The 12,534-nt window shown below is 42.6% G+C and overlaps 1 protein-coding gene across 1 annotated transcript in view; it reads left to right on the top strand.

Annotated features, from left to right (window-relative positions):
- The first annotated feature begins 575 nt into the window (after nt 1–575).
- LOC136867189 (putative uncharacterized protein ENSP00000383309) overlaps nt 576–12,534 on the top strand; it is a 127,974-nt gene continuing 116,015 nt past the window's right edge. Inside the window, exon 1 of the mRNA XM_067144310.2 lies at nt 576–1,539. Coding sequence (XP_067000411.1) covers nt 576–1,539 — 964 coding nt within the window. The remainder of the gene's footprint in view (nt 1,540–12,534) is intronic.

A 12,534-nucleotide genomic window follows, 5' to 3' on the forward strand; every position in this document is an offset into this window, starting at 1 on the left:
GTTCGGGGTCCACTCAACCTACGTGATTACGATTGAGCAGCTATTTGACTGTGAGATGGCAACCCCTGTCTAGAAAGCGAAGAATAACGGCTGAGAGGATTCGTCGTGCTGACCACACGACACCTCTTAATCCGCAGGTCTTCGGACTGAGCAGCCGTCTCTTGGTAGGCCACGGGCTGTTGCTTTGGTTTGGCAAGTGAATATAGCCTAAGATAACATATTCTGGCTTGGTGAGGGAAACTACCTTACTCCATATTCCATAACACACCCATTAACTGACACCTTTCATGTATCCAACCAACCTTTTGGGTGAAGACTCAACACATCAATCATCTTTTCTCAAATATCGAATATTGTTTATTATTGTTTCCCCGTGAAATCAGTTATAGTTTTATTGCGAAAAAAGTGATGTTCAAACCATAATTATTGTACATGTTATCAGATAGGGTTGTGGTAAAACTTGAAAGTTCCGAAATGTAATTGAGGCACAATTTGCTGATGAAGGTTTCCTTGTTTTTCAGATGGGGCTGTGCTATCATCGCTGAGATCTCCACAGTGAGCGCAACTCTAGCGAGATGCTGGCCCGCACTACATCCAGCCGGCGCCGCCGGGCATCCCGAAGTGCGGGTAGCAGCTCCGGTGCTGCTCAGCGAGCTGCAGCAGCTACTGCACGGGCAGCTGCCAGAGGAGGAACCACCCCATCAGGATCACCAAGTGGCCGACGAGCAAGCGTGGCTGTTGGGGTGTCTGACTCACCGCCAGCACCGCCTCCTAGTGCTAGAAGCCCTCGTAACAGTATTTCAGCTCCTTCGGGCTCTTCCGAGTTACCAGTGCCGGAAGGCAACCGAAGTCCACGAGGAAGTATATGCATTCCACAGCACGATCGTAGTCCGAGGAACAGTCTGGTTCCAGATCCAAATCGTAGTCCGAGGAACAGCTTAGTCCCAGATCCAGGTCGTAGCCCGCGCAACAGTCTTGTACCAGATACTTATAATCGCAGTCCACGAAACAGTCTAATTCCAGAAAACTTTAATCGTAGCCCCAGAAATAGTATAGCTCCAGATTTCAATCGTAGCCCAAGGAATAGCATCGTACCAGATATGGATCGAAGTCCACGCAATAGTTTAGTGCCAGAAACGACAAGAACAAGTCCACGCAATAGCCTGGTTCCCGAACCATCGACGCGAACAAGCCCTAGGAACAGTTTGGTCCCGGAATCATCGACGCGAACCAGTCCAAGGAACAGTTTAGTTCCAGAACCAAATAGGACGAGTCCACGGAACAGCCTTGTGCCCGAGACGTTCAACAGAAGTCCCCGAGGAAGTTTGGTCCCGGAGACATTCAACAGAAGTCCTCGAGGAAGTCTGGTCCCAGAAACTTTCAATAGGAGTCCACGCAACAGCTTGGCACCTGACATGGGAGCACTCACCGCACGGAGCCCTCGTGGCAGTATTGCAGCAGCTGGTGGGATCGTAGGAGCCATGTTAGATCCCACAGGACGCAGCCCACGGGGAAGCATGGTGGACCTGGGTTTACCTGGTAAGTGAACATTCTCTTCATAACAATCACAGGAATATTCTTACTTTAGACTAAATATAAAATTACATAACGTATATCGAAATATTTCAACACTCATCGAGCAAGGAGACATGGTTAAGGAAAGAACCACTCTCTAGCCGCCTTTCCTTTCCACCTCTTAATACAAAATTATACTTTCTTTAATTTTAGTTCTATATATGTAAAACTTTAGAAGTTGGTTAATATGGTCCTCGTTTAAGAAATAATAAGTTGTTCAAAGGGCTCAAATTTTTCAGGATTTATCACATTTTAATTAAAAACGAATGTCCCATTTTCAAAAGTTCCCAGGTGAAACCGTTGTTGATTTATCACTTTGAAACTTAGTTATACTTGTTAGAGGTTAGGAATGTAAATTTTATTATTATATTTGGTGTCAGAACAATTTACAATATAACTAGCTGATGTACCCGTGCTTCGGTACGGAATCCTACATTGTATGCATAATTCTAGATGAAGGAGTGTACACGTTATGAGAAACATCTTATTAAATTGCATAGCTCTTTGCGTTACCCCAGAAACATGACGGGGAGTTCGCCATACGTCGTTTCTCGTGTGAAGACTAGATTGCGGAGTTTTCTTGTAATGACAGGTCCCCTTGCGTACTACCACCACAATCGATTTGGGGAGTTTTCGTTATGATGCCACACCCCCTTGCTTACTGCCAGTAACAGTCTAGTTGGATAGTTTTCATTATAATGGCAGACACGCACTCTCCACCTGCCTTTTTATATCCTCAGAAATACTGTCTCTGTAGTTTTCAAGGACAGGAAACCAACATGACAGCTATATCAACGTAACAAAGCAGTTTTTAGTACGTGTCTGCGTAAGTATAAATTCTAAACAAAAATTATTAATTAGGGTTATTCTGTTTTTGTTTTTTCATTCCATGTCAATCAAAGGAATTAAAAATGAGGTAGACTCACACTCGGCGTTAGTGTACGCTCCTCAAACTCAGGCGGAGTCTATTTTACGAAGGTCAAGTCATAAGTCATGGCAACTATTCTTTTTCTCGCCAACAGGAGACAACACGGAAAATATAAGATATGCATTTGGAAATATAGAGCATGTTTTTATCCACAGTGCCTGAAGACATATACTGACTTCAGGAGATTCTCGTAGGAAAGTGACAGAACACACGCCATTGGTAAACATTCTTTTATTATGGTTTAGACAACAAATACACAAGACTATGTACAAAGGACAGGTCTACACTGATTACAGACCTTCGAAATCACCCAAGCTTTCCACTGTGCGTTGCCAGTGGTGGGGCAGGCGCTGAATACCATTCGCTGCATATGTATCGCTAATGTGTGACAACTCTCTCCCACCTCGCCACTGCTCTGTAGTGGATGGTGTTGTATGTCCGTCGCTCCCTTCTCGATCCGCCAGCCAGCTACACGCGTGCCAGTGTGTTATTCTTCGAGCCTCGACGCGCAGCCCTCAGTGCGCGTGCCTGGAACGTCGTGTGTGCTATATAAAGGAGCTCCTAGCCTGTCCAGACGCCCACTGACCCCGGTGTCCAGCTCCAGAATACACCCTACGTCGAGCACGGAGGCTACTCCTCTTGAAAATGTGCTTCGGCCAGGTGGACTGAATTTCTGGCAGTAAGAGGTCTCACCTCGGGTCACCGCTCCTCTTGCCTATTCCGCTGTCCATGCCCAGTCTAATGCAAGCTCCCATTATCGACTTAGTTTCGCTAAGTAGGAACTCTTCAGTCATTGAACTTACGTTAATGAACTCAGACACTTCAACAAGGAAGGACTCTCTGAGATATTTACGTCAGTGCTTCTGATAGTTTTCGACTATCAAGAACTTTTCATGTCACAAAGACTATCTTTCCGAAATAGTAGTGAACGTGAATACTCCAACGTGTATATAGTGTACAAAGACAGACTCTTTCTCCAAATTCATGGTTCAGTTTGCTTCGAGATAACTTTCAGTTTTGTTAGTGTAAATATTGTAATTTTACATGTGAAGCAAATAAAGAATTTGTGCTTTTTGTAAACCCAACCTTGTTTACAACAGATGGCATGCACACCTAATGTTTCCCGCAGCTCTGTGTGGCATTGGCGTGCATTTCGGCCGCGGAGAACTGCTATTTAAATATACGATCGTTGATCCTGCTTGTTGACTTCCATTTCGTGACGCTCTCACTCACACACTGAACTTGCGAGCATGCTTAGACCCACACTGTTGTTTACATACACCATCTAGTGGCATCATACGCAAGTACATACCGTACGTCTCCAAATGCATATCTTAGATTTTCCGTGTTGTTTCCTGATCGCGGGAAAAAATGTTGCCATGATTTATGACTCGACCTACGTATTTGGTTTCTACTTGATTCCTGCGAAATGTAAATAACAGGAGAGGGCGTGAGTGAACGCCACGAATCCCACACATATGTCTGTAAGAGTTCTCATATTGCATGGTGGAGCTCCCACCTTTTCGAGGCTTATTTTACTCTTTAAAAATAATAGCACCACACACAAAACCTCAAAATTATACGCTAAAACACAGAAAAACATTCCCTTCTCGGAAATTATTATTATTATTAGGAAGAAAATCTACATATTTATCTGGTTAGCAGAAATTTAAGTACACCCGCTGTGATCTAATGTTTAATATGACTAACCGTTCAGACATCTTATATATTTTTAAGGGTCTAGGCGTATGTCTCCTCTTACTTGCTTCATATTTTCTTTGGCTACATTGCCCACTTAAGATACACTGTAATAGTAAGTAGCCTTTATTTTAACCAAACGTTCAAGTTGTATGCTTGTCGAATTTGGCCACGGTCCGGCATATAACTCTTACCTCAAACAAACGAAGACAAAAACACCAAGGATAAAAGCATGCACCAATTTTTTCTCTAGAATTATTCGACATACGAAGAAAATTCATATCAACTTTTTGGTGGGATATAGAATTTCAAGTGAACGTGGTGCGCTCCATTGTTCTATAGGACTAACCGCTTAGGCAGCGCATTTAATTTTAAGGTCCCAAGTGTACGTTTCCTTCTGACTTGTGTCACATTCTTTTTCGCTATATAGTCCACTTGAAATATGGCGTGATAATAAGTTGTCTGTGTTTTAACCAAAGGTATCAGCTATATGTTTGCCAAATTTGAGCTTTACCAGTCGATTAGCTTTCATGTGAAGAAACACAGACGGCAAACGTACACATTTCGAGTTCTATTACTGCCATGCTTTCCTTCAGTCATGTTTCTCGCGGGAACCATTTCATACTCCTGGTCGATACATAGCCTATATTACTCATATGGTGAACGAAATTTCAGAATCTGTCCATTAGTTTCTGAGATTACCAGTTACTGTCTGTCTTTATACAGGGTGCTCGGAAACAACGTTAGAGCGTTGGTCATACTGATAAATAATTGGCAAAAAATAAATAGATATTTCGCGCAGTTATCAGCTGCTGAAGTTGGCCTATCACATTGCTTCGCGGATTACTTCAGATGGGCTTTGCAAGGCTTTGTTGCTAAGTCTGCACGTCGCTTATGACCGGCTTGAGTGCACCAATAGAAGAAATAAATTTCTCCATGGGAGGGTCTTGAACAAGGACCTCCCTGCTGATAGTCTCGGCCCATAGCAAGCACACTACGGTGGTATTGGCTGAAACCCACTGTGTGTTTGAGTTTGATGCTCTTTTCTCGTCATGGCTCTCAAGCCCGACCGAGCCACGTGAAGATATAAAAACTCAACATTGTAAAGCCTATTCGAATTCTCTCGCGAAGCGATAAATGACAACGACGCGAGAAATCGACGTATTTCTTTCAACAGTATGATCAACGTTCTAAGGATCATATACGCGGTTCACGTTGTTCACGACCATCCCGTATATTATTATATATAAAAAGTTGCACTAAGCGGAGTTAAAATTGAGATTTTGAACTTCTGCAATTTACAACTTATCAAAACTAAATATAAATCACAAGCACATATTGATAAGACATAGCCCCACACAAGGTCAGAAGTTGATAAGTTAATTAGATTCAAAGTTATTGACAACTTTTGTTGCATGGAAAATGCTCTTTGCGGCACAATTTTCATTCTCTTAAGAATGATTTGGCGGACTCTTAAAATATACTCATACATCCTCATAGATTTATGAACAACTCAGTGGTTTACAGTCAGGTATAAACTATTGGAGGTATAGTTTTTCTAATTACTCCGAATTCATTACTAGCATGCACCAGGGGCTTCACGCGCGTTTATTAATTCAACATCTAGATGTTCCTAGAACCATTTATTTAGATTTAAAATATGTATTAACACACGTAGTTTTTACATAAATACATTAATAACGTTATTTTAACTTTTAAATATCGTAACTCCAATGCTTAAAATTTACCGGGTTCGTGGATAGTACAAAAAATTAAAACAATATAATAAAGCTTCCGGATAAACTGCATTAATTGTTCTTTCATTTGGAGCCATGATGTATCGTGAGACTTCCTTTACAACTCTTGAATAACCCACGTACAATTAACCATAAGAGAACCACTGTTTTCGATCATTGTGTCCTAAAACTTTAAGCCCTTGTGCCTTGTTGATACAAGTACCGAAAATCAAACAAATAGGGAAACTGCAGATATCTACATTGAAACAGTATATCCGAAGAAAGAATTGAATCCGAGGAATGAATTACACTAGCGTCCAAACGTTAAGCATAATCACCAAACGAGGGCATACTGCCTGATAGAAATGGCAGACGGATTGCTGAACAAACGGAAGCTGAATCCCACACCATATGTCACACAAATTGTCCAAAAACCAGTGTCATAAAGGCTTTGATAGCTAAGGTACACCTTTGACAACAACTAACAAAACTTGGCAATGTCTTCCGCAGCAAAATACGCTGTTAATAGTGTGTATGGTTACCCCTAACAGCCTTACATGCTTCGCAGCGACGTGTCATGCTCTCTATCAGATGGTACAAGACTTCTTGTGGCAATCCATCCCATTCGTCCAAAAGGGCAATGCGAAGGTTTTGGAGGGTCCTTAGTGGAGGCTGAAGGTATGCAATTCGCCTCCCCAATGCATCCAAGGCATGTTCTATAGGGTTCAGATCCGCAGAATTCGCTAGCCAGTTCATGCGATGAACTTCTTCCCCAGCCAGAAATTCATCCACCAGAGCACCGCGGTGCGGTCCGGTATTATCGTACATTCAGAGGAAGTCTGGACCAATCGCACCTCTGAAGAGTCGAACATATGGTCTCAGTACCTCATCCCTGTATCTCTGAACGTTAACAGTGTTCCTCGGACCACCCATGAAGATGTGCAGGTCCGTACGGCCATTCAACATGATGTCCCCCCACACTATGACGCCATTACTACCATACTGGTCCGGTTCCACGGTGTTCCTGTGGTTGTATCGGCTACCCGGTTCTCTCAAGATTAATGTGCGACAGGAATCGTTCTGCAAACTGAAGCGGAATTCATCTGTGAAGAGCACATGCCTCCGTCCATTCATGGTCCAGGTTCGATGCTGACGGCTCCATAGTAAACGGGCTCGTCTCTGTGCTGGAGTGAGCGGGGTGCACACCGCTGGACGTTGGGCAAACGGCCCTCCTGCTCTGAGCCTTCGGTACACAGTTTGCCGGGAAATGGCAACCCCTAAGACGGCTACAAGCTCCGCTGACAATTGTCTTGCTGATGCACTCCGATTTCGTCCGGCGGTTAAGGCCAGATATCGGTCCTGCCGTGGGGTGGTTACACTTGGTCGACCTGGTACTGACCTACGACTAACACCTCCTGTGTCTTGAAATTGTCTCCAAAATCTGGAAATGACAATTTGTGGCACATTTAGGAATACGGCGACTTCGGTCTGTGTCTGGCCTCCTTTCAGGCGGCCGAGTATTCTACCCTGCAAAATGGGGTCCAAATGGCGTCGTTGTGCCATTATGTCGTCACGTTCACCACGAGGCTACACTCCGCACACTATAACAGGGCAAAAGCGACTGAAGGAATATTGGGCGCAGGCACTGGCTGTGTTTACCTTGCGGTTACGCCGCTAGTCAAAGCAGGAAACACTCCTGTCCTATACAGAGCAAACACGTAAGGTTGGTAGGTGCATATGTCATGCGATTTGCGGTATATTTCCTGTTGCCCTGTTTGCTCGTAACTTATGCTTAACTTTTGGACACTAGCGTGCTACTCTAGCGGTATAACCAGTCATGATGATGGCTTCTATAACACTTTGCATCACTTTATTGACAGGAGAGTCATATTCCGTTGCAGAGGGAAGGAGTATTCATATTCCTGAGAAGGATAATTGGTGCCCAGTCGACCGCTCCAATATGTTAGTGGGTACTTTAGGGGACTTCAGGTTGTTCAGAAGCTGTGTCAGATAGCTGAAAGCTTCAACTCTATTACATGTTGTGTCGATATACTTGGAAATTTATAGAACATCGGGTAATTCTTGTAAAAGTCACTTATTGATGTCGTTGACAACTTCATTTTTTGGAGCAAGAATTTTTCTTTGGCACAGCCATGCGTGATCGGTGAAATGCAGTATCCACCTATGACTAAAATTTCAGTTCTCTGCGTGTCGTAGATTTTGCTGGGCGTCGCACACATTCACACAGACAAACACTTCCGTATATTACGGACTGCCTTTGGCTCCCCGTGTCGGGGAACGAAAATGGCTTCCTGCACCATGGACTTAAAATGGCTCCTTAACTTGTATTACCTATCTTATGTACGTTGCCTAGCGACGGTGAATCTAAGGATTTAATCCTGGTGGCAGCACGTTGGACTGCCACAGCCCAAAACACGTTTTCGGAAATTAAAAATCCGGCTTCGAAGTGCATATGGACCTCCTTCCATCAACATATTTTAAACATTTCAGATCTTTGCGTGCCGTTGATTTGGCTGGGCATTATATACATGTACACACAGAGACAGAGAGAGAAAGAGAGAAAGGAGCGGGCTGTGTATCTGACATCAGCAAGTTCATAAAGTGCAGCCATGTTTCGAATTGTCAAAAGAAATGGAGTCGGCATGAGAACATACATGATCAGGTAACAGGGAAATTGTACGTGGCGATTGAACGTCATGATAAGGTAATGGAAACAAAAAGGTATGTCCACTACATTTTAATTAATCAATACGTTAAACAATTATAGTGATACTCATGGGGATACAATACATCTAAAAATAAGATCAGAATGAGTTTGATACTTTTTAAATGTCGCACTAACACTTCGAAGATTTCGGCTATGGAGGGATGGGATAGGGCTAGGATTGGGAAGATAGCGATCGTGACCTTAATTAAGTTACAACCCACCGAGCTCGATAGCTGCAGTCGCTTAATTGCGGCCAGTATCCAGTAATCGGGAGATAGTGGGTTCGAGCCCCACTGTCGGCAGCCCTGAAGATGGTTTTCCGTGGTTTCCCATTTTCACACCAGGCAAATGCCGGGGCTGTACCTTAATTAAGGCCACGGCCGCTTCCTTCCAATTCCCAGGCCTTTCCTATCCGATCGTCGCCGTATGACATCTGTGTCGGTGCGACGTAAAGCAAATTGATTGTTGAAGTTACAACCCCAGAATTTTCCTGGTGTGAAGATGGAAAAGCAAGGAAAACCATCTTCAGAGCTGCCGTCAGTGGAATTCGAACCCACTATCTCCCGAATGCAAGCTCACAGCTGCGCAACCTTAACCGCACAGTCAACTCGCTCGGTGGAACAATGAGGTTGTACGCTATCGTAGGTTCCTTTCATTTTAAGGATTTCCGTCATAAATACTAATTTATGTCGACGGTTCTTTATTGTAATTTACGTTTAACCACAACAGCCAAGCAGGGAAACGCTCTTGGTCGGATTTCGTGGCCAGTTCGTATCACACTGTATGACGATTCACCTTATATACCTTTCGAACCACCCTACAATCTGCTGATCGTGGTGTTGGCCTCGTGCCGCAACATGGATGAAGAAGCGGTATTCGCAATCTATTATTATTAATGCTCTACGCTTTCGGCTAATGGTCTTCAGTTTTGCACCGGTGGTTCTATATGCGTATTTTCAATATTTTTTGTCATTCGAGAGCCACGTCCCCTTGCTTATGTGACACTGTAAACATGGCGGACGTTCGTACAGTTAAGTTCAGTCAGGCAGCGCTTCTACCTCTCTATGTTATTCTAGCTCGTTGCATGCACTACACGAAGATATGCTTCATTTCATTCCAACTTTCACTTTGTGTCTCTAACTGGTTCATTGTTGTGGTTTGGTAATAACACTAGAACAGTTCAATGAGAAATTCACACACGTGTAGAGAAAGATACTGCAGCATTTTAAATTGTGCTGTAATTTGTGAATTTTCTCCTTGCTGCAGTTTCTTAGATGTTACGCTTTCCTTTAATTATGGCTGTGATTTTTGTTACCTCCTGAAAGTACCTGCGAAATAACCTGTGCCCGTTGGTTGGGACGTAGAATATTTCTACGGTATCGCCTGCCTGTAGTAAGAGGCTACTAAAAGGGGAGACCCTATTCTCTAAACTTGAGATGCCGGGACCCCTAGCCATGTCTGACATTGCTTCCGTAGACTTCTACCAGCTGCACCATATTCATCATTCTATCGGATCTCACTTAGTCAACCCTTGTAGTCTTCCGATTCAGACAGTCTTTAGGCTGCGAGACCTAGCCAAGTTTTTAATTTTCATAGCTCCATGAAATGAAATGGCGTATGGCTTTTAGTGCCGAGAGATCCTAGAACGGGTTCGGCTCGCCAGGTGCAGGTCTTTTGATTTGACGACCGTAGGCGACCTACGCGTTGTGACGAGGATGAAATGGTGATGAAGACAACATATACACCCAGCCCCCGTGCCAGAGAAATTAACCAATTATGGTCAATATTCCCGATCCTGCCGGGAATCGAACCCGGGACACCTGTGACCAAAGGCCAGCACGCTAACCATTTAGCCATGGAGCCGGGATATAGATGCGCCTTTCTTACTCTGATCCGACCCAAATATTCTTGATTTTGTGAGATCTAGGAAGTGTACTTGACCTAGTTTTACGACCAAATGCCCTACATGACACTAACCTTGTGCAGGATGATGTATTGAATAATTACGTGTTTCTGCAGTGGTTGGCAGTGTGCTGTGCTTCGGTGTAATTTGAATATCTGAAACAGAACCCCATGAACTAAGTAATACTATTATTGAATTTATGTCCCATTAACTACTTTCAAAGTTTTTGGAGACGCCGAAGTGTAATTTTGCCCCGCAACAGTTGTTTTAAGTGCCAGTAAATCTATTGCCTTGAGGCTTCATACCTGAGCATATCGAAAAGTCGCTTCTACTGTCTGAGGTAATCAGCTCAGCTCGCAACTGAAGGCCGTTACGCTGGTTACTCAGTCATGAATTGCCCATATTTACGGTATTATTGAACTGCTCATGTCGTGGTCTTTCTCTTCTGTTGAAATCCCTTAACACGTCTTTTTAATGCGATGCATCGCGAATCACCTAATTTATTTATTTATTTATTTATTTATTTATTTATTTATTTATTTATTTATTTATTTATTTATTTATTTATTTATTTATTTATTTATTTATTTATTTATCGTACCGTTACTTATGCATCATTTTCACCTTTTACGCTTGCTCAAAGACCACAAACACCATACTGCAGAACAGGGAACTTATCCAGATCATATGTGTGTGGTAGATTCAAAGAAAATTCGCAATTGTTTACCTATACTTTTAGGGGCTGCCTGGCCGAGGCGGTTGCCTATATTTTGCGTGTTGTTGTGAAGACACATATTTAGATTTCTCCCTTTCGTGGATTTGGCCACGCATTGCGCGCATACAGGCAAACATTTCCGGATATCACGGACTGACTGAATATGATTCCTCGTGCCTGGATTTGAAGATGACTTCCTACACCATGGACTTAAAATGGCTCCTTCACTTGCCTTACCTATCTCATGTACGTTAACTAGCGACAGTGAATCTATACATTTAATCTTGGTGACAGCACACTGGATTGTCATGCCCCAATACTTTTTCGTTCGAAAGTCACAAACGAAAGCGAAAATTACAATTCCGCCTTCGGGATACATTCGGTCCCCCTTCCATCTACCTATGTTAAAACATCAAAATCTCTACGTGCTGTAAATTTGGCTGGCATCGCACACACATACACAGACAGACAAACACTTCATTTTATTATTATAGATTCATTCAATAGGCAAAAATCTAATTTCGTGCTAAAATGAAAGTATTATTCGACTTACATATAATGAAATGCTGAATTACTTTTCATTTCTGCGCATATTAAAATATTCTCTGAAAATTTCAGGTGAATCTGATAAGAAATCTGTCGCATTTCACGCATGACAAGCTGCTAGAATAATTAAGGGAGATAAAAGCAATTGAAACTTTAAAGAAACTTACTTGCTTTAAAACTGTACCAAACTGTAAATTACTCCCTCAGATGTCTTCCTCCTCTTTCGAAGGCGTAGGCCTACTACACGGTAAACACATTCCAACGGTATTATGGAAAACTTAGTCCGAAAGCACTCTGAATCTAATTCTGTCTGACAGCGTGAGAGAATATGTCATGGGCTTTCTCTATATAGACCTACGCCGATTCGCTACCCTTTAAATTCTGGATTTATTGCTTTGAAAATGACGTTAGGCAAAACTGAGACGGGATTTGAAAGAGGATAATTTTGGGGAATTTTGAATATCAACATTGAAAATTCAATTTTTTGGGTAAAAATCCCAACATTTCAATCATTAGGCCATTTTTACCACACAATTTTTCTTCGCTTTTGTTGTGAAGATCCCAAATTCATTATTCGTACAGATTTAGAAGGCAATATTTTATGTAATATCTTGTCTTTCTTTAAAATGATGAGCTTTGGATAGGAAGGGACTTATTGTGGTTTCAAGCGTAATAAAATAGTGTAAATTAATTCGTTAGAAATAA

This window comes from Anabrus simplex, chromosome 3 (assembly GCF_040414725.1).
Source record: "Anabrus simplex isolate iqAnaSimp1 chromosome 3, ASM4041472v1, whole genome shotgun sequence".
NCBI lineage: Eukaryota > Metazoa > Arthropoda > Insecta > Orthoptera > Tettigoniidae > Anabrus > Anabrus simplex.